At 37.1% G+C, this 27406-nt stretch overlaps 1 protein-coding gene across 1 annotated transcript in view; it reads right to left on the bottom strand.

The window, feature by feature from the left end:
* The window catches only part of RFX7 (regulatory factor X7), a 145267-nt gene that overhangs the window by 61497 nt on the left and 56364 nt on the right, over positions 1-27406 (bottom strand). Inside the window, exon 2 of the mRNA XM_068966493.1 lies at positions 16010-16043. Within this exon, the coding sequence (XP_068822594.1) occupies positions 16010-16043 (34 nt within the window). The remainder of the gene's footprint in view (positions 1-16009; positions 16044-27406) is intronic.

The raw sequence follows: 27406 nt of genomic DNA on the forward strand, positions 1-27406 counted from the left end.
TGAAAGGAAAAAGTCAGATTAGTAACAGTAACCTCAGGGCCACCTCACAAGATAAACTCTGTCTTCTAACAAGGAGCCTTTTCCAAGTCTGATTGATACATATACACACTCATCTCTGGCTGCGCTGGGTCTCTGTTGCTGTGTGGACTTTCCTCTAGTTGTGGCTAGTAGGGGCTACTCGAGCTGCGGTGAGAGGGCTTCTCACTGCAGTGGCTTCTCTTGTTGCCGAGCACAGACTCTAGGGCTCGAGGGTCAGTAATTGCGGCACACAGTGTCGGTAGTGGCCTCCGGGCTCTAGAGCACAGGTTCAAGAGCTGTGGCCCCCAGACTTAGTTGATCTGTGGCATGAGGGGTCTTCCCAGATCAGGGATCGAACCCGTGTCATCTGCACTGGCAGGAGGATTCTTTACCACTGAACCACCAGAGAAGCCCAAGTCTGATAGATTTTAATTAGATACTCCAAACAAAATTTTTGCTGTCAATGAAGATTGGGTCAGGAAGTTGACCTTGGTCTTATCATTTAGTATTCATTATAGTAAGGATTTGAGGTAAAAAGGCATGATTTCTTCCATAAAGGAGGAAAGGGAGAAAATAAGTCTTTTCAAACTATATATACACCATATATTTGGAACATATATCAATGACATATATCTCTAGAGGGCAGAAGAGTTGAGCAAGTTATTCAAATTTATTTCTGGGAGTGTGTCATCTATCTTAGAAAGGCCCACCCTTAACATTATTATATTATGGCTTCCCTGGTGGCTCAGACGGTAAAGTGTCTGCCTACAAAGCTGGAGACCCGTGTTCAATCCCTGGGTTGGGAAAATCCCCTGGAGAAGGAAATGGCACCCCACTCCAGTACTCTTGCCCGGAAAATCCCATGGATGGAGGAGCCTGGGAGGCTACAGTCCATGGAGTCACAAAGAGTCAGACACAACTGAGCGACTTCACGTTTACATTATTATTCTGGTTCTCAGGAAGCAGATATTCTACATGCTGCTTCACGTATCTTTCAGTGCTCATCTAACCACTTCAGCAGTAGGCACATAAAAGAATTGACTTCTAACTTAAAACATTAACTATGGGAAAGATTTGAAAAGTTTAAAAAAGTTAAATGAGATTATTTTCATTCATGCATTGAGAACTGGGTTTTATGCCAACTATGCTTTAGGCATGCATGACATTACATTTCAGGACAATAAAATTTAGAAGTAAAACATCTGCTGCATGATAATGATAAATACTATAAGGAAAAAGGATTGGTGAAGGCACAACTTAACCCAGAGTGGTCAAGGAAGGTTTCACTGTAAAGTATGAACATAAACTGTTTCACAAAGTGGCTAACCAATAAGAAAGACTCTTTAAAGAGTTACCAATTTTCTTTGTTCTAGCCTACTTTTGTTTTCCATTGAGTGACTGTTTTAATGGCCAGGCAGGGCAAGAACTGACAGTGAAAACTCCACATTATTAACAGACAAAAACAGACTCTGGCTTCTCACTATTTGTCCCAATACATCCTGTTATGGCTCCCATAACACTGTAAAGAATGGCTCTTGGAAAAATCTTGCCCTCAAAGAATCTAACACAGAGGTGACAGTCTCAAATGCCAGCTGGGGAATGGAAATGATTAGACTACAGGTAAGAAAAATATCTATGATTAGGAGTTAAATGCATGGCATGTAAAAATGAGGATTCAGTGTCCTAAGTTTATAACGGACAACTCATGTGTGCTCAGAAAGCTGGTTTTTAGGATTTATCTAATAGTAAACTTTGGTGTCCATTACAGAAGGAAAGTTTCTTAATAGAACACAGCTTAGACGGTTAATTTTTGTTCATTTCTCCAGGGAAGACAAACACCAGTCCAGCAAGGGTTGGAGGCAGAGAGTAGAATCCTGAAGCAGCATTCAGAACCTAAGACACACTGACTACTGATTCAACACAATCTGACCCTTTCAAGTTTTCTTCTGTACTCCCTTGCAAAAGGACCCTTCTGAGAGTGCTCCCTTGCAGGGAACTTGCCTCACTACTGAATAATCTGAACGATGGCACCTGTCACCAAATTTCAAGCTTCCCTGGCTCTCCAGAAGGAACAGGCATTCCATTCAACTGCTCTTTCCTAACGGTAATCCAAAAAGTCCTCCTTCGTTCAATTCTCATAAGTAAGCCTTCCCCCAGCAGAATGGACTTAGGTCAGGAAGCCTTTAGACTCATCTGTGAAAGGAACTCATTCAGTTCAGTTCAGTTCAGTCGCTCAGTCGTGTCCGACTCTTTGTGACCCCATGAATTGCAGGACGCCAGGCCTCCCTGTCCATCACCAACTCCAGGAGTTCACTCAGACTCGCGTCCATCGAGTCCGTGATGCCATCCAGCCATCTCATCCTTGGTCATCCCCTTCTTCTCCTGCCCCCAATCCCTCCCAGCATCGAAGTCTTTTCCAATGGGTCAACTCTTTGCATGAGGTGGCCAAAGTACTGGAGCTTCAGCTTTAGCATCATTCCTTCCAAAGAAATCCCAGGGCTGATCTCCTTCAGAATGGACTGGTTGGATCTCCTTGCAGGAACTCAGTAGACATGTTCAATTTCTGCCCAGGGGAGTTTACTTGGCCTTCCTGGTGCAGAGCACAGAAAGCTCTGTAAAGCAGATGCTTTATTAGGCTATGTTAACTCTCCAATACTGCATTTTTTAAACCTAAAAGTAAATGGCAATACATAATTCCTCTCTTCAAATACTGGTCAGTAGAGAGCCCTAGAAGTAAGTCTGAACACTCTACCTGACAGATTTAAAATATGGACTTAAATGGATTTAAAATCAGTTGACCCTTGAGCAATATGGGGCTCAGGGGTGCCCACCCTTCTTGTGGGCTTCCCAGGTGGTGCTAGTGGTAAAGAATCAGCCTGTCAGTGCAGGCTTTTGTTCCATCAAACATTCAGGATTATTTCTCTCAAATATTGGTCTTGATATAGCTTTCAAGTAGTCCATTTTAAATCAACTAAAGTAAAGGGATTAGGTAATATGGAATGAGCAGCTTTCAACTCTGCTAATCCTATGGGATTGGATGTATCAATGTAAGGTTTTGCCTTGACTATTAAACTGGTTATGAAAAATATAACTGGATAGGCTTTACAAATGTATAATGGCATTATAGATCTAAAGTTGTTACAACTGATGAAAAATTTAGTTTAAGACACTAATTACAATTAAAATTAAGTAAAAATCAATTTTTATTACAAAAGCATTAAAATATTAATAAAAATTTTATTCATATGCTTCTAAAATATTTTCATTTGTCTTTATTGATAAGCAGGCAAATACTAGGCTTTAAAAATAGTATAGATACAATTTTCTATTATTTACTTTTAGTATATTTCATAGAGCCATAGTCTTTACAATTGTAATCAATTTAAACAGTTAAAATCATTTTAGCTATTTTGTTTTAGTGAGCATATTATGTTTTTTAAATGGCATTCAAGCAACCTGCTTGCAAAAAAGAGACTAAATTTAGAATTACTGATTACTAAAATTCAGTAAGATGATGAGGCTAGCTTTTTATTTTTTTTCCTCTTCAGATTTATTTTCAAAGCGGATAATTACTTTCAGAAACAGTTCTTAATTACAGGAAGAAGAAGTAGAATTTTTAAAAATTCATATAAATAACCTCATATTTTAGACACTTTAAAAAATGTTATGTTTATCACTGTTTTTAAAAGTCTTGGCTCTGGAGTCAGACTACCTGGATTAAAAGCCTAATTCTACCAATTAGCAAGTTTTATGACCCTGAGTAAGTTACTTAACCTGTCTGAACCTGTTTCTTCATTTGTAAAACGAGGATGATAACAAATTAATCTCATAGGCAAATTATGAGGACTGAATAATAAAATATGTAAAGTACTTGTCTATCACATGATAATAAATAATAAATATTAATAATAATAATATGTAGAGAGAAACTCTGTTTAGGTGATATTATGTGCATATTACACATAGTTTTTGATAATTATTATTTGCAGATAATCACTTAGCAAATGTTAACTGTCTTCCATGTACTAGACAAGATACTAAGCACTGGGGATACCAAGACCATGAGACACAGTTCTTCTTACTACCAAAACCTTATTTTTGTTGAAGGAAACAAATTAACCTGGGGATCAGCATACTATATAGTAAGAGCTGTAACAGGGGTAGAAAGCCCTTTATAAGGCACATGAAAGCAAGAGCCTTAACAGAAGAAGGTATAGGAGAGAGGCTAGACTCAGACATACTGTTAACTCCCTTCTTCTTTGTCTTCTGGTCTAGTGGCTAGAAAACAAAATACTCTGTATCCTAGTTTCCTTTGTAGCTAGGTGAACCCAAATGACATCACCCTGGAGGTGGAAGTTCCTGAAGTGGGAACAGAAGTAGGTGCCCTGAAAATAAACACAGTTTTCCTAGAAGAAAGCCCTTTTGCCCTTTCTCCCTTCTTCCTGCCTTGGCATTTGGATGGAAGGTATGGACGTGCAGCAGCCATCAATGTTGTGATGGGACGAAAGGTGACTCAGCAAAACACAAAAGGCCTAAGACTCCGGTGAGCTATTGTACCGCTCTTGGATGCCTAACTCTGGACTTACTAGATGACACAAACTTATTTCTTTAAGCCACCAATAGTTGGGGTTTTCTGTTATCTGCAGCTGAATGCATTCCTAGTAGATAAAAAGCATTCTGAAAAGGTATTTGAGCCAAGTCCGAATGGAGCAGGAGTCATCCAGGAGAAGAAAAACGAGAAGAGCACAGCTGGCAGAGGACAGCATCTATTAAGTCCTGGAGGTGGCGGGAGCATGGACGGCTGATACTGGCAGCTGTTCTACGATGTGCATCTTCTGGCTTCTTGGACAGCTGTAGCTAGGTGACTCCCAACTTCTCTATCTTCCTCTCTCTGTATTTGAGGGATTCAATGCTGTCCCCTCAGAGGTTCCATATGGTAAGCAATCATTCTTAAATGGTAAGTTCCATGATGATGAACATAAAATGTGATCCCTGACTAATGTTTAGCCTTCTAGAAACACATATTTGTGGTTAACAAGTCAGTCAGATTTCACATTAACAATTTACATGTATAGCACCTTCGACTGAAGCTGCCATGTGTGCCTGTATTTACACTACAGGCATATCTCCTTTTGTTGAGTTTCCTTTTATCATGCTTCACAGATACTGCATTTTTTTTTTTTAACAAACTGAAGGTTTGTGTATCCCTACACTGAGCAAATCTACTGGCACTGTTTTTTCCAGTACTATTTGCTCACTTTGTGTCTCTGTGTCACATTTTGGTAATTCTCACAGTATTTCAAACTTCTCTGTCATCATTATATCTCTTATGGTGATCTGTCATCAATGATCTTTGATGTTACTACTAAGACTTGCTAGAGGCTCAGATGATGGTTAGTGTTGTTTAGCAATAAAGTCTCTTAATTAAGGTATGTACAATATTTTTTAGACCTAATGCTACTGCACACTTAATAGATTAAAGTATACTGTAAACATAGCTTTTGTATGTACTGCAAATCCAAATAATTTGTGTGACTCATTTTGTTGCAATATTTACTTTACTGTAGTGGTCTGGAACTGAACCCTCAGTATCTCTGAGGCATGCCAGTAACAAGTACAGTTGTTATCTCCTTTAATACTCCAAGCAACTCAGTCGATTAGAAACTATTATTACCACCTTTTAAAGTACAACTAAAATAGGTTAAAAATTTCCAAAATCAGATAATAATGGCAATAAAGGCAGGGGTAAAGATACAAATTCAGGACTGTGTCATTCTAGAGTCTCAGCTCTGAGCCATTCTATTATATTGCCAGTTACTCTTAGTTTCTGATCTATTTATTCCACTTTACTTGTTTAAATCTTTCCTGAATCTATGCAATAAAGTTTCAGTTCCCCATCTGTACTCTGGGGATGAGTAGGGGTGGTTACCTCTTAGCAGGTTAGTATGCGAGGAAGGGAAATACCTAAGCTGAGGAGAACAGGGGGAAAGAGAAGAATGCCAGGAAAAAAAAAAATTGGTCTTTCTCTAAAGGAATGAGAAAAGTTTCTGTTCTTATGGGCAAACTGTGAAGTATTCAGTAATTCCAACAAAAAAATTAAAATATTTTAACAAGTTTATGGTCTCTGAAAGGTCTCCACTGAAGGTGGTAATACTTCTTGATATTTTAAATCACAATATGTTTAATAATTGAGTCATTAGGTTATACTCATTCATAACTTTAACAAATATTTATGGATCATCCTCATGTGCCTGTGGGCTTATTCCAATGATTATGTTCCTACACTCAAGAAGCCAAGAACAAATAAAAATACTAAATTATGACTATCATAGAAGTGACTACATAAAACAAATGAAGGTAAGCACAGGATATTAGGGGAAAGCAGATATATCAGACTCAGACCTGAGAAATCACAGATGGCTTTCCGAGGGGTAGTATCTAAGATGAATCTCAAAATATAGCTACACATAGTTTAAAAAAAAAAAAGAGAGAGAGAGAGTGGATAGTCTAGACCAGAGTTTTTCATCATCTAACACTACTGACAATTTTAGGCTGAGAAGTGTATTATAAAGTAGTGCCCTGTGCCTTCCCTGGTGGCTCAGACAGTAAAGCATCTGCCTGCAATGCAGGAGACCTGGGTTTGATCCCTGGGGTTGGGAAGACCCTCTGGAGAAGGAAATGGCAACCCACTCCAGTACTCTCGCCTAGAAAATCCCATGGACAGAGGAGCCTAGTAGGCTACAGTCCATGGGGTAGCAAAGAGTCGGACATGACTGAGCGACTTCACTTTTACATTTGCAGGATGTTTAAATAGCATACTTGTCCTCTACTCACTCAACTGGTAGCACACTCTGAGTGTAAAAAACAAAATGTCTCCAGATGTGGTCAAATGTTTCCTGGGGGCAAAACTGCCTCCAGTTGAGAACTACTGTTCTAGAACTGCACTATCCAAAAAGGCTGCCACTAGCACCTTCTGGCTGTTTAACTTAAAATCAAATTAATAAAATTAAAAGTTCAGTTACTCGGTCACACTAGCCACATTTCAAGAGCTCAAGAAATAGTCACGTCTGTAGTGGCTACCAGACGGAATAGCACATATACCGGACATTTCTACCAATGCAGAATGTTCTAATGGCCATTGTTGTTCTAGACTAAGAGGGTATATATTCTCTTCTCTAACTTCACAAGCATTCATTACAGCTTGCTGACAAGCCTGCAGAGGGAGTAGAGAAAGATGAGACTGAATAAGAGAAGTAAAGCCAAGTATGAAGGATCTTCAATGCCTTAAGATAAAACAATGGGGAACCAGTAAAAGGTCTTAACCAAATCTTAACAAAGATTTACATTTCATAAAGATGGTGTAATGATGTTTTGAAGAATGGAATAAAAGAGGAGGGATGAGAAGCAGAAAAATAGCTGCCATTATTTCCAACAAATACAATGGTATGCATTAATGTAGAAGCAGTCAGGATATACAAAAATGGAGCAGTTTTGAAGGCAGAAGTGATGGGAGGTGGTGACTGACTAGATGTGAGGTAGGTGAGAAAGAGGATGAAAACAAGAAAGACTAACAGGTTTTTAGGTTGGCTGAGTGAGTATATTCACTAAGATAATATGATAGAAAGAATAATGACCCTCCAATATGTTCATGTCCTAATCCTCAAATCCCTAGAACTGTGAATCTGTTACATCACGGTAAAAGGGCCTTTCCAGATGTGATCACATTAAAGACCTTGAAATGGGGAGAGCATCCTGTATTATCTAGCAGGCCTAATGAAATCACAAAAGTCCTAATAAGAGGGAAATTGAAGGAGATTTGACTACAAAAAAGAGATGTGTCTGAGGGACACAGTGTAAGACGTGAGGAGTCATTGCTGGCTTTGAAGATGGAGCCATTAAAAGCTAAAAAACAAGAAAGTCCCCTACAGCCTCCGTCCTCCTGACACCTTCATTTTATCTTAGTAAGCCCTGTCAGACTTCTGATGTGTAGAATGACAAGATAATAAACTTGTGTTAAGCCACTAAATTTATGATAATTTGTTACAGTTGCAATAGGAAACAAAACAAATAGGTTCAGAATTTGGGGTGTGATACGGTGAAACTAGTTCTGGAAAAGTTGAGTTTGAAGCGCCTATGTGACATCTCAGTAAAATTGATCAGTAGACAGTAGCTGGCCATGTGGGTCTGGAGCATAAACTGGGGATGTATAATTAAGAGTCATCAGCATACTGAGATTAGTTGACACCATCAAAGTAGATAAGGTCACCGTGGGCAAATACAGACAGAATGCAGAGAAATTCCAAGAAATTGCAACTGACTGTGGCATGTTCAAATTCCAATCAGATAGCATTGAGAGATCTCAGTCAACACCCCAAAAATTCAGTATAGACTCTACAGCAGTAACACCTTAGTATAAAAGCTGCTGCTGCTAAGTTGCTTCAGTCGTGGCCGACTCTGTGTGACCCCACAGACGGCAGCTCACCAGGCTCCCCCGTCCCTGGGATTCTCCAGGCAAGAATACTGGAATGGGTTACCATTTCCTTCTCCAATGCATGAAAGTGAAGTTGCTCAGTCCTGTCCTACTCTTAGCGACCCCATGGACTGCAGCCTACCAGGCTCCTCTGTCCATGGGATTTTCCAGGCAAGAGGACTAGAGTGGGGTGCCATTGCCTTCTCCGGTGTAAAAGCTGAACTAACTCTAAAGTCTAGCTATTCTAGACTTGCCCCAACAAAGCTTAAACACAACGTCAAAAGGATAATCTGTAAGTAGCTGCCAGCCAAAGAAAACTGTAATACATTTTAAAGAAAGAGAACAAAATCTAGACATTATAAATGATTACTAAACTAAAAATTACTAGACATGTAAAGAAGCAGGAAAATATGATCTCATAATTGCAACAAAAACTCAGTAAAGAGACTTAAGAGATAATTAGAAAACAAAGACCTGAAAAGAGTTCTTACGAACATGCTCAAAGATTTAACAAAAGAAATGGAGGATATAAAAGAAAATAACCAAGTGAAATTTCTAGAACTTAAAAAATACAGGGTCTAAAATGGGCAATTCATTGAATAGAATTAGAGATCACATATGTCAAGAAGATTAAGGAATGTGATAATAATATTAATGAAATATAAACTATCCAAAATGAAGCAAAAAGAAAAAAAAAAGACTAAATATAACCTTAGTGACCTGTGAGAATTACTGAGGAACGTAACATAAACTTTGAGACCCATGATGGAAGGGGGCAAAGAAGAGTATTTGAATGGCTGGAAATTTTTGAAACCTGATGTAAAATTGTAAACCCACAGGATTGTGGAAGCTCAGTTAATCACAAACAGGTCAAAAACAAAGAAAAACAAGGCCATAAGGCTATAAAATTGCTGAAAAATCACTAATAAATAATCTGGAAAGAAGCCAGAGGAGAAAAGTAGAACACATTACACACAGGGAAACAAGAAAGAAAACAAACTTCCCAATGGAGTCTATGCAAACCAAAAAGAAAATAGATCTACACTGCAAAAAAGGCTGAAAGAAAAAATATCTAGAATTCTATACCCAGTGAAAATACCTTTTGTAAATGAAAGACTTTTTTCAAATAAACTAAATCTGGGCAAATTAATCAACAGTAGACCTACAATGTAAGAATATAATTAGCAAAATGGTATACATACACTCAACCTTACAGGCAGTTCCATGACAAAGCTTGTCAGATTGGTTAAGCATATGATGTCATCAACAACAACAGAACACTTTAACTACAAAGTGTTTATATAACTTTGCTTAGAAGTAAAAGGATGAAAAAAGATATGCCACACAAACAAGCACTAATTATAAGAAAGATGGAGGGGCTATGGTGATATCAGACAAAGCAGACTTGAAAGTAACAAATGTTACTAGAGATTAAAAACAAAAACATATAATAATAATAATAAAAGAATCAATTCATGAAGAATACATAAAAATCTTAAATGCTTATGCTCCTATTAATAGCTTCAATACATGAGGCTAATGCTGACAGGATCAGAGATTAAAAAATTCACCATCACAAATACAAGATTTTAGCATCCCTCTCAATAACTGAAAAAGTGAAATATCAGTAAAGATAAATTTGTCTTGAAAAACCATAACCAACTAGACCTAACTGATAATAGTTGACATACAGAGACAGAAGAGCAGTCTATCCAATAACAGTAGAATATATGTTATTTTCAAGTACATTTGAAACATTCACTAAGCTATACCAAAAACAAGATTCAATAAATACTCATCTACTTGGAAACTGATCATCCTATATTATGGGTAACAACAATAAATTATAATTTTAAAAGGTTTCATTTAACTGAATGACAATGAAAACACACAAAAAATTATGGAATGCAGCTAAACCAGTGCTTAGAGGATTATTTGTAGCATTAAATGTTTACAATGAAAAGACAAAAAAAGTTTAAAATTTCTTTACTGAGGGGCTAGAAAAATAAGTGTCAATTAAAGCCAAGTTAAGCATAAAAAAAAAAAAGTACATTAAAGGAGAAATAAAATGGAAAACTGACAAGAAAGAAAGTAAATGAAACCAAAAGTTTAGTTTTATTTATAAAATTATTAAACCTCTAGCTAAGCTGATTAAGATAAAAGAAGATACAATTGCTAATTTTCAGTAATGAGAGGGAACTGCTAAAAATCCTATAGATAGTAAAGGATGATAAGGGAATATTATTAAACAGTATTATACTAACAAACTCACTGCTATAGGAAACATGAACAAATTCCTTGAAGGACACAAATATCAAAACTGCATCAGGAAAAAATTTACTAGCCTTATATAATTAAAGAAACTGATTTCATAACAAAAACCTTTTCCACAGATGGTTTCACTAGTGAACTCTACCATATTCAAAATATTTAAAAATAAGAGAGAATTCCCTGGCAGTCAGTGGTTAAGACCCCATGCTCTCACTGCTGAGGGCCTAGGTGAGGATCCAGGTTCAATTTCTGGTCAGGGAGCTAAGATCTTATAAGCTGTGCAGGGTGGCCAGAAAATTAAATAAAACAAAAAAGAAATAATTATAATTTTAATTTAAATTCCTTCAAAAAATAAAAGAAAAACACCTTCAAACTCATTTCATGAAGCCGTTACCCAGATATCAAAAACAAAGATATTATAAGAAACCATCAGATCAAAAGCCCTAATTAACACAAATAGTCCTTAAAAATAGCTAATCCAATGTAGCAGTATATAAAAGTATAACACAACATATGGAAGTATATGCACCATATGGAGCTTACCAGGGGAATGCAAAGATGCATTCAATGCATTCAAGGGAAAATCAATCAGTATAATTTATCAGGCTAACAGAACCACAGAGAAGTACCATGTGATTATTTCTGTAAGTACAAAAAATCACTTGATAAAATCAAGTGTGTATTTGTGATAAAAAAAGTCTCTTAACAAAAAAGGAACAGAAGGGAATAACTTCAAAAAAGCTTTCATTAAAAAGTTAATGCTAATATCACATTATAAGGTGAATGAATAAATGGTTTTCCCCTAAGACTGAGAACAAGGGAAAGGAAATCCAATTCTCACCATTTCTATTCAGAATTGAGCTGGAGGTTGTAGTTGCGAAAGGTGAGAAAAATGAACAGACATTTAGACTGAAGTGGGGTTAAACTTTTCTTTATTCATGGATAATATGATTGATTTGGTAGAGAATTCAAAAACTTGACATAACATATGTGAACTTAGTTAAGTCTGCATACTTACAAGGTCAATATACAAATCAGCAATAAAACATAACAAACACTTTTTAATGCCATTTGTGATAAAATCCCAAATCTTATTTAGGAATAATTTAAGCAAAATATATAGAAAACGTATACACAGAAAACCAGAGAACACTGCTGAGAGAAATTATAGAGAAATCAAGTAATATGGAGACACACCATGCTTATAGATTAAGAAAATGTGTCATTAGGATGGCCACTGGCCCCAAATCTATTGATAAACTCATTGAAACACAAACAAATTCCAGTAGACTTTTTTTTTTGACAGAAATTGACAAGGTTATTCTGAAATTTGTACGGAGAAGCCAAAACCAATTCAAATCATTACATCACCTGATGGCAAGACTTTTGACAAAGCTACCACAGACAAGACTGTGGTGATGCCATAAAGACAGATAGCAACTGATGGGAAAAGAGAGACTAGACAAAGACCCAAGGCAGACTTCCTAATAAGCAGTGCTGAAACAACTGGATATCTCTCCATTTGGTTAAAAAAATAAACACTGAAGTTCATCTTATACCAAACATAAATTTAAATGAAATCAGCTCACAGACCTAATACAAAAAGCTAAAACCATAAGACTTCTAGAAGAAAACGTGACAAAAACAATGTGAGAAAGCTGAGATACCTAGAACAAATGGAATGAATAGGCCAGGACTCCCACCCCCACCCCAATAACTCTAAAATGATGGAAAAATGATTTTAGGGCTTTGGAAACTGACTAACAGCAACATACTGAGAAGCGTTTGATCGTTAAAAACTGCTGAACTTCCCGTATCAACTGCGAGAGTCAGTTGTACTCCTGTCTGGTACTTCTCCCATGACCTATTCCACACGGATGAGGTTGACTGTGTTTAAACATGAAAAGGAAAACTTGATGACAATGAAAAAAATAACAAGGAATCTCAACAAAAATTGAGAAAATAGAACATAAAGAAAGATAATCAGACAAAAAAGGAACAAAATCTGAGACTAGAGGGATAAAACCAATCATTTAAACTTATGTGTAATGGCAGCTTCCTATGGAGAGAGGAATTCAAGGGATATATATATATATATATATATATATATATATATATATATATGAGAAGAAATAACGGCTGAGAACTTCTCAAATCAGATTAATCTACAGATGCAAACTCAGAAATCCCAAAGTAGGATAAACACAAATTGATCCATACCTACATGTAAGATAATCTCACTGTTGAAAGCAAGAGTAGGTGGGTGAGTGAATGAATATATGAATGAATCTTGATGGCAAGAAGAGAAAAACAACTCATCACGTACCAGAAAACAACATGATTAACGACTGACTTTTCATCAGAAACAATGAAGGCCAAAGGTAGAGAAATAATATATTCAAAGAGATGGAATGTTTTAAAGAGAAACCTATGAATCAAGAATTCTATATCCAGTAAAATTATTCTTCAAAACTGAAAGTAAAATAGCCACTCACAGACAAATACAGATCAAGAGAATTCATCGTGAGCAAATCTGACTTATAAGAAATACTAAAGGAAATTTTTTAGACCAAAAGGAATTATCCTTAATTCCTTTGTTTCTCCCTTTACAATCAATACATCAGCAAGCAAGGCTTACTGGCTTTATATCCAAAATATGCCTTGAACCCATTACTGTATTTTTTCCCCATCTTCCCCTTCCAAGCGAGCAACCGCCTTGCATTCTTATTTCGACTTTTCCAATAGCCTAACTGATTTTCCTGCTTCTACTCTTATCCCCCTAAAAGCCTATTTCCCAACAACTGCTAGGGTATTAAAAAAAAAAGAAAAGAAAACTAGATCATACTATTCTCGTACTTGAAATCTTTTAATTGGCTTCCATGCACTTAGAATAAAACATAGTGTTTGCCATAGCTATTCTTTTCTCCTATCATCCTCTCCTCCCTTTGTTAAGTTCTAGCGCACTGGGTTCTTCGTATTCTCCGGACATTCCAGGTTCATTTCTGTTTCAGAATTTTTGTACTTTCTGTTCCCTCTGCCTAGTATTTGTCACAGGCAGATCTTTACACAAGACTGGCTTCTTCTTATTCAGGTCTCTTTCCAAATGTCATTTCCTCAGATACTTTTCCTAAATCACTCAATCTAAAGATTCCCTATACACTGTCAGTTGTCTCCTTTTGCCTTGTAAAATTTTTGTAATAGCATTTATTATTATCTGAAGTTGTAAAGCTTACTTATTTTACCATTCATTTAATGTCTACTTCACTCAATAAAATGGAAGCTTTATGAAGCTACAGATCTTACTATCTTGTTCATCAAATAACTTTAAAAATTATGCTAAAATATAAACACTTCTGAATTCTTAAAAGATTAAAAATCCTTTTTGTTCTTATTTAGTATTTTATAAATGCCACATTTAATAAATTATACCTTCTGTCTCAACTTTCTCAATGAAAAGAAAAACTGAATATTCCTCCAATATTATCTCAGATTCTAAAAGAAAAAAAAGGCAAGAGTCTTAGATAGCAACTGTACTTGTCTTGTTTACCATTGTATTTTGACACCCAGACAGGGTCTAGCAAAGAGTAATTATGCAGTAGTTACTGAGTGATAGATATAAACAACTGAGAGTAGATATGAACTCTTGAGAGTAGAGAGAAACAGAAAATGCTCTCAGCGGTGGGGGTAAGGCTACCCCTCCATCCCCAGTCACTACCTTCCTAGGTCTTAAGAGAATTATGAAATCTGTTTTAACAGACTGGATTTCTTGAGGGCAAGGGAACATGTCCTTTTGTTTCCCAAATATTTAGCATTGGCCCAATAATATTTTTTTTTAGTAAATGCAAGAGCATTAGTCTCTTCATTTGTGAAAGGGAAGTAACAAGATCATCTACTTTAGAGTATTGAAAAAAAGGAAAAAAGGGGGAAAACATCCCCACAAAGTACTCTTTCTCAAACATTAGGTAAGAAAAGCATAGGAGAACCTTTCATACCTCTTCTCCTATGAAGTAATGTTATTTACTCACCTACCTAGAAACTAGTATCATAAGCTAATAAGATCATATACTATTTCAGCACCAGACACTGCAGACCCCTGCTCCCTAACAAAAGAAAAAGGTAGCTTATAATGAAAACACAAACCTGCGTAAGGAAGTCCTAATGTCACAAGAGAGAAAGAAGACTAACAACAGTGACATTTTGGGGAATCTAACAGTGCAGTCACTGAATATTCTACAGCTCAGGGAACATTCCATTAATAAACTTTACATGAAAGAAGTCAGTACTATTCCAGTACTCTCAGTAGCTGCATACTTCTTCCCTTATATGTTTAAGAGAAGATTAATGGAACTGAAAATACAATCTAAATTTAAACTATTTTGTGGCTTTAACTTCCAAAGGCCAGCAGTCCAAACACGAAAAGTATATTATAGCAACAAAACCTAATACATTAAATATTTTAAAAAGCTTTTATTTAAACAAATTCTTATAGTCTACAAGTCCAATCTAAATGTAAACGATTATTGTGGCTTTAATTCTTGAAGTCTAGCAACCCAAATATAAAAAACACACTACCACAACAAAAGGGCTTCCCTGGTAGCTCAGATGGTAAAGAATCCGCCTGCAATGCAAGAGACCTCAGTTCGATTCTTAGGTCGGGATGATTCCCCTGAAGAAGGGATAGGCTACCCACTCCAGTATTCTTGGGCTTCCCTGGTGACTGAGCTGGTAAAGAACCCACCTGCAATGTGGGAGACCTGGGTTCGATCCTTGGGTTGGGAAGGTCCCCTGGAGAAGGGAAAGTCTACTCACTCCAGTATTCTGGCCCAGAGAATTTCATGGACTGTATAGTCCATGGGGTTGCAAAGAGACACAACTGAGCGATTTTCACATCACTCACCACAAGAAAACTAACCTATCAAACACCTTAAATTTTTTCTTTAACAAATCCTTTAAGAATTACTAGAATAGAAAGCTAAACATTCACTTTATTAAATGCTGAAGCGATCTTTAGTAAAAGCCAGTAAGTTTCAAAAACATGCAGTTACCTCAGATTATGATTTCATTATTGATGACATATAGGAAAGTAGACAGCATATAGCCAGTTCACCCCTATGATTGCAATTAAATGTCAAATTTTACTCACTAAAACTCAGTTCTATTTAAAATAAGTATTTACTGAAAAATAATATATTTTATGTAGTGGGAAAAGCCTTATCACAAAAAAACTTTAAGATTAGTTATTTTACTTACCAAAATGCAGTCCACCTTAGATTGTATAGTTTTGCTAAAAGAAAAAGAAAGTTAAATTAGTAAGACTAATAAATTTATTAAATATTCAAAGTATTTTCAAACATGTAGTAATTTACTATCCATATCCATTTTTTCATATCCATGAAAAAAATAAGTTAAATTTCTTATTAAGATTAGGCATTGGAGCCTAAAACTGCATTTTTCACAAAGCAAAACAAAAACCTATCTCCTACTCATCGTACTAAATTCAATCCTAAAACACAATCAGAATATTTACTGAGTTCATTGCTATAGTAATCTTATTGTTGTTATCCTCTATCATTATAACAGATATTTTAAACAAACGATTAAATTTCTAGTCATACATAAAACTGCAGATGTATTAGTACATATAGTACATACAGAAATAGAACACAGAGTTTACAATGAATTACGATTTTTACTGTATGCTTGCCACTTTGGACAATGATTTGTTTAGTATTTAAAAGCCATAATGGTGTAATATTATCTGTATATCTAAAGACTTGTTACAAAGTAGATTCTCTTGGGGACTTTCCTGGCAGTACAGTTAAGACTCCTTGCTTCCACTGTAGGGGAGTGTGGGTTCGATTCCTGGTTGGGGAACTAAAATCCCACATACAGCTTGTTGAGCTGTAAAAATTTAAAAAAATTTTAATTTTCCCCCTCCTCCCTCATATACACACAGACACACATGCACATGGACTCCCTAGACATAAAAGTAAAAACGATTAGCTAAAATGACAATAAGTTGGAGAAAAAGACTATACTTAGAAATAACACAAAAGCCACTATATATAAATTTAACTGAATTACTGAAAAAAGTAAATATATAAAACAAATGAAGCCAGTATAAAATAATTTAATAATTGAATCTTAACACATCAAAGGGCAAATGCAATGAAATCATACAAAAGTTCAAAGATAGTTTATATACAATCATAAAAGATGTTACAAGCCATATTATCTTCAACAAAAGGTTCTAGAGCCATATAAATGCAAAAAATGGTTATTTGCCTTTATATATAGCTATACATTTAATCTGTGGAGTAAGCAAAATTAAGTATTTAAATCACAATTCAGTTAATGCAATCAGTAACCTCAAAACTTTACCCTTGTACTTGAATTTCAAATTTGATTATTTAAAGACCAAAGTATGACTGTATTAAACTCAACTGCAAAATTCAGAATCATTAACAGGAAAAGAAAAGTAAATGATACCTTTTGGTAAGAGGAACTGAAATCCCCTCCTCCAAAGAAAATCTTTAGTTTAAAATTTGGGGGGATTTTGGGATTGTGTGTATAGCTTCTCACTCATTAGCAGCTAAAGCGTGCTATCTTTCTCACTTAACTTCCACAGTTTCTCTGAGATAAGAGGATTTTCTATAGTTTAAGAATTGCTGTGAGAAAATAATATATCAAAAATATAACTGTTTCTCACCAAGAGTTTTCATTCCAATCCCAAAGAAATCCAATGCCAAAGAATGTTCAAACTACCACACAACTGCATTCATCTCACACGCTACCAAAGTAATGCTCAAAATTCTCCAAGCCAGGCTTCAATAGTATGTGATCCATAAAATTCCAGATACTCAAGCTGGATTCAGAAAAGGCAGAGGAACCAGAGACCAAATTGCCAACATCCATTGGATCATCGAAAAAGCAAGAGAGTTTCAGAAAAACAACTACTTCTGTCTTACTGATTACACCAGAGTCTTTGACTGTGGATCATAACAAACTGGGAAGTTCTTAAAGAGATGGGAATACCAGACTACCTTACCAGCTTCCTGAGAAATCTGTATGCAGGTGAGGAAGCAACAGTTAAAACCAGACATGGAACAGACTGGTTCCAAACTGGGAAAGGAGTACGTCAAGGCTGTATATTGTCACCCTGCTTATTTAACTTATATGCAGAGTACATCATGTGAAATGCCAGGATGGATAAAGCACAAGCTGGAATCAAGATTACCAGGAGAAATATCAATAACCTCAGATACACAGATGACACCACCTTTATGGCAGAAAGTGAAGAAGTAGTAAAGAGCCTCTTGATGAAAGTGAAAGAGGAGAGTGAAAAAGCTATGTTAAAATGCAACATTCAAAAAATGAAGACCATGGCATCCAGTCCCACCACTTCACGGAAGCAATGGAAACAGTGACAGACTTTATTTTCTTGGGCTCCAAAATCACTGCAGATGGTGACTGCAGCCATGAAATTAAAAGATGCTTGCTCCTTGGAAGAAAAGTTATCATCAACCTAGACAGCATGTTAAAAAGCAGAGACATTACTTTGCCAACAAAGGTCTGTCTAGTCAAAGCTATGGTTTTTCCAGTGGTCATGTACGTATGTGAGAGTTGGACTGTGAAGAAAGCTGAGTGCCGAAGAATTGATGCTTTTGAACTGTGGTGTTGGAGAAAACTCTTGAGAGTCCCTTGGACTGCAAGGTGATTTAACCTGTCCATCCTAAAGGAAATCAGTCCTGAATATTCATTGGTAGGAGTGATGCTGAAGCTGAAGCTCCAATACTTTGGCCCCCTGATGTGAAGAACTGACTCATTGGAAAAGACCCTGATGCTGGGAAAGATTGAGGCAGGAGGAGAAAAGGATGACAGAGGATGAGATGGCTGGGATGGCATCACCGACTAGATGGACATGAGTTTGAGCAAGCTCCTGGCATTGGTGATGGACAGGGAGGCCTCCCGTGCTGTGGTCCATGGGGTCGCAAAGAGTCGGACATGACTGAGTGACTAACCTGAAGAGGGTTTTCTATAGTTTAAGAATTGCTGCTAAAAAATAATATATAAAAAATACAACTGTTTCTCACCACCTTGGTCTAAACCATCATCATTTCTTTTCAAAAGTGTTATAATAACCTTCTAATTGGTTTCCCTGCATCTATCCTTACACCCTCCAGCATCAGTCCTGTGAGCTACTCTCAACCAAGTGTTCAAAGTGACACCATCCACCACATTAGTCCTATGTTCCTGGAGGATCCAGTCCTCTGCTATCTTTCTCATCTCATATCATACTAGTCTATTCCTCATTCATTTAGCTCCTGCCATGCTGGCCTCCCTGCTGCTTCTCAAGGCAGGAGTAGGGCCTTGCACTGGCTTTTTCAGTCAGCCTCTAAGACCCTTCCTCCATATAACTTATCTGTTCACTTCATGATTTTGCTAGATATTTTCTTTTATAGACACTTCTTCCGTGACTACTTCTTCATGTAAAATACTTTTCATCACTTATCTTCCTTGGCTAGAATTTAAACTCCATGAACATGGGCTCAATCTGTTTTGCTCACTGCTGTATTATCATTTGGCACATGTTAGATGGTCAATCAAATCCACTGAACAAATGAGTGACAAAATGTACACTTAGTCCCCATATAAAGAAAAGTCTTTGGGACCACTTAGAAAAGCATATTTTAGACAAATCAACATGAAAGTGAAAATATGATTTTTTTAAACCATAGATCTAAATATATTCCCCTTTACTAGAAGCTTTTAAATGTTTATATAAATGCCATTACACTGTATATATTCTGCAAATGTCTTTTTCACCAAACCCTGTCTTTGAGATCTCTCCATGTTGATACACTTTAGATGAAGTCCATTTATTTTAACTGCTGAAAGTATTTCACTGACTGACTATATCACATTTATTCATCCATTCCTTACTGAAAGCCAATTAGGTACTTTTCAGATTTTCTTCAAGCAATGCTGCAACAAATGTCTTTGTACATGTCTCCTGGTATACACAATCAAAAACTTCTCAGTTATAAATCTGGAAGTCAATTTTCTAGGATTCATGAATATGTATTTTCAGTTTAATTATGTATTACAGAATTCCTCTCCAAAAATTCCTGTATACATTCATACTTCCATAGGCAGAATATATAGTCTCTATTTTCCTATTCAGTTCAGTTCAGTCGCTCAGTCCTGTCCGACTTTTTGCGACTCCATGGACTGCAGAATACTAGGCGACCCTGTCCATCACCAACTCCTGGAGCTTACTCAAACTCATGTCCATTGAGTCGGTGATACCATCCAGCTATCTCATCCTCTGTAGACCCCCTCTCCTCCCGCCTTCAGTCTTTCCCAGCATCGGGGTCTTTTCAAATCAGTCAGCTCTTTGCATCAGGTATTGCATCAAGTATTAGAGCTTCAGCTTCAGTATCACTCCTGCCAATGAATATTCAGGACTGATTTTCTTTAGGATGGACAGGTTGGATCTCCTTGCAGTCCAAGAGACTCGCAAGAGTCTTCTCTTACACCACAGTTCAAAAGATTCAATTCTTCGACACTCAGCTTTCTTTATAGTCCACCTCTCACATCCATACATGACTATGGGAAAAACCGTAACTTTGACTAGATGGACCTTTGTTCGCAAAGTAATCTCTCTGCTTTCTAATATGCTGTCTAGGTTGGTCATAACTCTCCTTCCAAGGAGTAAGCATCTTGTAATTTCATGGCTGCAGTCACCATCTGCAGTGATTTTGGAGCCAAAAAAAATAGCCTGCCACTGTTTCCCCATCTATCTGACATGAAGTGATGGGACCAAATGCCATGATCTTAGTTTCCTGAATGCTGAGCTTTAAACCAACTTTTTCTATTCTCATCTCTCCTCTTTCATTTTCATCAAGAGGCTCTTTAGTTCTTCTTCACTTTCTGCCATAAGGGTAGTGTCATCTGCATATCTGAGGTTATTGATATTTCTCCCAGCAATCGTGATGCAAGCTTGTGCTTCCTCCAGCCCAGCGTTTCTCATGATGTACTCTGCATAGAAGTTAAGTAAGCAGGGTGACGATAAAACAGACTTGACGTACTCCTTTTCCTATTTGGAACCAGTCTGTTGTTCCATTTCCAGTTCTAACTGTTGCTTCTTGACCTGCATACAGATTTCTTAGGAGGCAGGTCACGTGGTCTGGTATTTCCCTCTCTTTCAGAATTTTCCACAGTTTATTGTGATCCACACAGTCAAAGGCTTTGGCATAGTCAATAAAGCAGAAATAGATATTTTTCTGGAACTCTCTTGCTTTTTCCATGATCCAGCAGATGTTGGCAATTTGATCTCTGGTTCCTCTGCCTTTTCTAAAACCAGCCTGAACATCTGGAAGTTCGCAGTTCACATATTGCTGAAGCCTGGCTTAGAAAATTTTGAGCATTACTTTCCTAGCGTGTGAGATGAGTGCAATTGTGTGGTAGTTTGAGTTAATTTTCCTATTGTGCAAAAAAAGTACATGCAGATGACATTTATATACAATACATATATACATTAAAAACTTGCCATTCTAACGGGTATGAAAAAATTTTAAATTGTCAGCATCCCAATTACTAACAATGTTTTATACTTTTTCACCTGCTTCTTGACTGTATGAGTTCTCATCCATAAGCTGCTGGTTCTTGTTTTTGCCCATTTTTAAGTGGAGTTGATGATTTCTTATTAAATTGGAATAGTTCTTTATATATTCTGGATACTAGTCTTCTCATCTGAAGTTTGCTAGTGATACATTTTAGTAACTTAGTTAGTTAGTTCAGTCACTCAGTTGTGTCTGACTCTTTGCGACCCCCTGAATCGCAGCACGCCAGGCCTCCCTGTCCATCCCAACTCCCGGAGTTCACTCAGACTCATGTCCATTGAGTCAGTGATGCTATCCAGCCATCTCATCCTTTGTCATCCCCTTCTCCTCCTGCCCCCAATCCCTCCCACCATCAGAGTCTTTTCCAATGAGTCAACTTTTCGCATGAGGTGGCCAAAGTACTGGAGTTTCAGCTTTAGCATCATTCCTTCCAAAGAAATCCCAGGGGTGATCTCCTTCAGAATGGACTGGTTGGATCTCCTTGCAGTCCAAGGGACTCTCAAGAGTCTTCTCCAACACCACAGTTCAAAAGCATCAATTCTTCGGCGCTCAGCCTCCTTCACAGTCCAACTCTCACATCCATACATGACCACTGGAAACACTTACTGAAGTTTAAATTCTTGATTTAGTAAAATTCATTAATTTTTTTCTTTATGACCTGTGCTTTTGTTGTAAGAAATCCTATCTAGCTAAAGTTTTAAAGACATTCCATATTTTGCTCTAAGATTTTTGAAGTTATTTTTTTGATTTTGATTTTAATCAGAGTTTATTCTGTATGGTATTTGGCAAACCAATTGTTTTCTATTTTTCTATGGGCTTCCCTTGTGGCTTAGCTGGTAAAGAATCCGCCTGCAATGTGGGAGGCCTGGGTTCAATCCCTGGCTTCGGAAGACCCCCGGAAGAAGGGAACAGTATTAACCCACTCCAGTCTTTTGGCCTGGAGAATTCCATGGATTGTATAGTCCATAGGATTGCAAAGGGTCAGACACGACTGAGTGACTTTCACTTGGGCTTCCCTGATAGATCAGTTGATAAAGAATCTGCCTGCATTGCAGGAGACCCTGGGTTGGGAAGATCTGTTACAGAAGGATAGGCTTGGCCTTCCCTTGTGGCTCAGCTGGTAAAGAATTCACTTGCAATGCAAGAGACCTGTGTTCAATCCCTGGTTTAGGAAGATCCCATGGAGATGGGAAAGGCTACCCACTCCAGTATTCTGGCCTGGAAAATTCCATGGACTGAATAGTCCATGGGGTGGCTAAGAGTCGACATGACTGAGTGACTTTCACTTTCACTTTACTATGCGTACATGCTTTACATACATGTTTACACACATGCTTGAATCTGTTTCAAGCTTTTTTCATTTTTATTACTAATCTACTTGTCTATACGTGAGTCAATACCACGCTTTGAATGTGCATGACACTTGTTGACCATTTCTGGAATGGTCTTGATAATTCTTGGACGTCTAACTCCAGGTGAGCTTTTAGTTTTTCCGTATTCAACAACTGTACTGATACTATAGGTATTACAGAAATGGGGGAGTTAACTGATAATTTGAATTTATTCTGTCCTAAAAGATGTCATGTAATTTTCTCTAATATCTTTTGTTAATGAGTACTAGGAAGCTTATAAATGGTATTATAAACTGTATCTCTTTTTTCTTAATATGTTTTCCAACTGGTTTCATGTACATTCTGATGTGGTGAATGTTGGTATTGGTATTCTATGCTGACTTTATATCCAGCAGCCTTCTTGAACTCTGATTCGTTCTAATTGTACACAGATTCTCTTGTAGAATATAATTTCACTTATGATAGTGAAAATATTCTTTTTCCTTTCCAATCTCTATTTCCTCCCACCTCTGCTTCTTATCTAATTACTTTGACTAAAATATCTAATTTAACGGTAAAAAGTAGGAGTGACAGTAGACATCCTTGTTCCGTTTCCAAATTTTGTTTCAAAAATTTAATATACTGCAATATTCCATTTAGTGGATGTTTTACAATTTCCTAAAATATTCTCTGAATAATGGATGGTTTGACTGACTCAATTAAAATAAAATACAGCTTCAACATTTTAATGTTCTGCTTTGAATAATGACAAGCTAACTTAGAGTAGCTTTTCCATCTTTAACAACCATATACTGTGGATAAAATATAAAAACAGATATGACCAAAAGCAGGTAGTAACTGGAGGGGCATCAACCTTAAAAGAAGGAACTGCACCAGATAGGATCTGTATTTACAGGGCTGTTGCCTGAGGTCACTTATTACAGACACAATGACAATCAGTAGGGACTGAAACAAAAATGTGCCTTCCTGCTAGCTGAGGAGCCACAGTACGAAGTCTAGGGCTAGAAAGCACCATAAGATTTCTGTGTAAACTATGCCCAAATATTTAGATGGCCTTCATTTGGGGAAGGCTCCAAGGAGTCCAGCAAAAAGCAACAGCTGAAAAGTGTAAAGATCTGAGTTGAGAGGAGACTTCTGTTGCTACTTAACACAGGAATGATAATGTTGGGGCATTTGAATTCAGCCCTGTTAACTGTCTATCAGGACAAAATAAAACAAAACCTCATCAGAGAAAAATAACAGAATTCAAAGTCTACAACTATCACGATACCCATCATACAAGCAAAATTTACCAGAACAAAGAAAAAGGAAAGAGACTCAGAGTCAAGAAAAAGAAGCAGCTCAAAGAAAACAAACCCTGAATAATCTAGACTTCAGAATTAACAGACAAAGACTTCAAAGCAAGTATTACAAATACATTCAAGTATTTCAGGAAAATATGGTCGTAATAAATGTACACATGGGAGGAATCTCAGCTGAGAGTAGAACTGAAAGAACCAAATGGAAATTCTACAAGTAGAACGGACAGTATTTGAAATGCAAAATTCATTGGATTTCTTTAAAGGAGATCAGATACAGCAGAAAAAAGGTCACTAAACCAGTAAATAATCAGTACATTTTACTGATTCTAAAGGAGAGAGAAAAATATCTTCAAAATAATAAATAGAGCTTCAGAGATTCATAGTACAATAACAAACGGTCTAGTTATATACAACTGAAGATAATGAGACAGAAAAATATCTGATAAAGGCCAAAATTTCTCCAAATTTTGTGAAAAATACAAACTTACATATTCAAAGAAGCTCAGCAAATTCCAAGCAGAATAATTAGAAAGAAAATCACACAGGAACACATCACAATCAAAGGGATGAAAACATCACGATGAAAGCAAATCTTGAAGGCAGCCGGAGTAAAGTAACATTATTACAGTTTTTTAAAAAAAAAGTGGTATGAATGATAGCTGATTTCTATACAGTCAGCCAATTTGCAACAGGGATGCCAAAGCAATTCAAAAGATAAAAGGAAAAACCTTTCCAGCAAAGGTTGATGGAATAACTGGATGTATCTATAAACAAGAGAACACAGCTCACTCTGTAGGAAAATTTGAGTTGGCTCATAAAATTAACCACAAAAGTTTAAATTATAGAATGCCTAGAAGATCATGACCTGAAAATATATAAAGATGTCAGAAAATAAACAAGTCACCAATCAGAAGAAAATATTTGCAAAATGTATCTGATGAAACTTATGCCCAGAATATATACTGAGTTCCTATAACTCAAAAATCAAGACAAGTAATCCAATTAATAAATGAGCACACAACAGAAATAGACAGTTCACAAAGAAAAGATAGACAAATCATCTAATGAAAGCACATGAAAAGATGTTCACCATTAGTCATCAGGATATACTATATACGTACTGGGATGGTTAAAATTAGAAACACTTGGAAACACCAAAAGTTGGCAAAGTTGAGCAATCACATCTGTCATATCTGATGGAAATGAAAAAAGTAAAATCACTTTGAAAAACTTTTAGTAAATATAAACCTATTATATAACACAACAATTCTGTCCCTAGGTATTTATCCAAGAGAAACAAAACTGTGTCCACAAAACAGACTCTTACAAACATGTTCACAGAATCTTTAGTAAAAATGCCCCCAAACTGAAAACAATCCAAGTGGCAGTTAACATAAGAATGGATAAAAATGCTGTATATTCATAGACTGGAATACTACTCAGTAACAAGAAACAACAGTAGTGACAACTTCTGATACATAAAAGAACATGGATGAATCTACAGGACATTATACTGAGCCAAGACAACACCTAGAAGTTTGTTCTGTACAGTTCCATTTATATGATGTTCTGGAATAGACAAACTTAATCAATGGAGTAAGAAAAATTAGAAAAAGTGGCTGTCTTGGGACAGGGGTGGGAGGCTGACTGGAATAAGAGTATGTATGGACTCTGTAATAGATGGCCCTGTTTTCCCTTTTCAGGAAAAAAGGACACTGTCCCCCACCTGCTGGGAGTGCTTCCAGCAGAAAAAGTGAGTGTTAGTCACTCGGCTGCAGCCAACTCTTTAGGACCCCATGGACTGTAGCCTGCCAGGCTCCTCTGTCCAGGGGACTCTCCAGGCAAGAATACTGGAATGGGTTGCCATTCCCTTCTCCAGGGATCTTCCTGACCCAGGGATCGAGCCAGAGTCTCCAGCACTGCAGGCAGATTTTTTACATCTGAGCCACCAGGGAATCCCGAAATAGCAAAGCCAGGACAGCTGGCATACTGAATGCAGCACTTTAACAGCTTCATCTTTTAGGATTTGAAATAGCTTGACTGGAATTCCATCACTTCCACTAGCTTTGTTCTGCACTCAATATGCCAGCTAATTTGAAAAACTCAGCAGTGGCCATAGGACTGGAAAAGGTCAGTTTTCATTCCAATCCCAAAGAACGGCAATGCCAAAGAATGTTCAAGGTGGTATAGTTGCTCAGTCGTGTACAACTCTTGCAACCCCATGGACTGTAGCCTGCCAGACTCCTCTGTCCATGGCATTCTCCAGGCAAGAATACTGGAGTGGGTGCCATTTTCTCCTCCAGGAGATCTTCCCAACCCAGGGATCCAAGCCGAGTCTCCTGCATTACAGGCAGATCCTTCACTGACTGAGCTAAAAGGCAAGCCCCAAGAATGTTCAAACTACTGCACAATTGCACTCATTTCACACGCTAGCAAAGTAATGCTCAAAATTCTCCAAGGAAGGCTTCAAAAATACGTGAACCGAGAACTTCCAGATGTTGAAGCTGGATTTAGAAAAGGCAGAGGAACCAGAGATCAAGTTGCCAACATCTGTTGGATCTTAGAAAAAGCAAGAGAGTTCCAGAAAAACATCTACTTCTACTTCACTGACTACGTCAAAGTCTTTGTGTGGATCACAACAAACTGCGGAAAATTCTTAAAGAGACTGGAATACCAGACCACCTGACCTGCCTCCTGAGAAATCTGTGTGCAGGTCAAGAAGCAACAGTTAGAACTGGACATGGAAACACAGACTGGTTCCAAACTGGGAAAGGAGTACATCAAGGCTATATATTGTCACCTTGCTTATTTAACTTATATGCAGAGTACATCATGCAAAATGCCAGGCTGGATGAAGCACAAGCTGGAATCAAGACTGCTGGGAGGAATATCAATAACCTCAGCTAGGGAGATGACACCATCCTAATGGCAGAAAGTGAAGAGGAAGTAAACAGCCTTTTGATGAAAGTGAAAGAGGAGAATGAAAAAGTTGGCTTAAAACTCAACATTCAAAAAATGAAGACCATGGCATCCGGTCCCATCACTTCATGGCAAATAGATGGGGAAACAATGGAAACAGTGAGAGACTATTTTTTTTGGCTTCCAAAATCACTGCAGATTGTGACTGCAGCCATAAAATTAAAAGACACTTGCTCCTTGGAAGAAAATCTATGACCAACCTAGACAGCATATTAAAAAGCAGAGACATTAGTCAAGGCTTATTTTCCCAGTAGTCATGTATGGATGTGAGAGTTATAGAAGGCTGAATGCCAAAGAATTGATGCTTTTGAACTGTGATGTGGGAGCAGGCTCTTGAGAGTCCCTCGGACTGCAAGGAGATCATACCAGTCAATCCTAAAGAAAACCAAC

Source organism: Capricornis sumatraensis, chromosome 2 (assembly GCF_032405125.1).
Source record: "Capricornis sumatraensis isolate serow.1 chromosome 2, serow.2, whole genome shotgun sequence".
Lineage (NCBI taxonomy): Eukaryota > Metazoa > Chordata > Mammalia > Artiodactyla > Bovidae > Capricornis > Capricornis sumatraensis.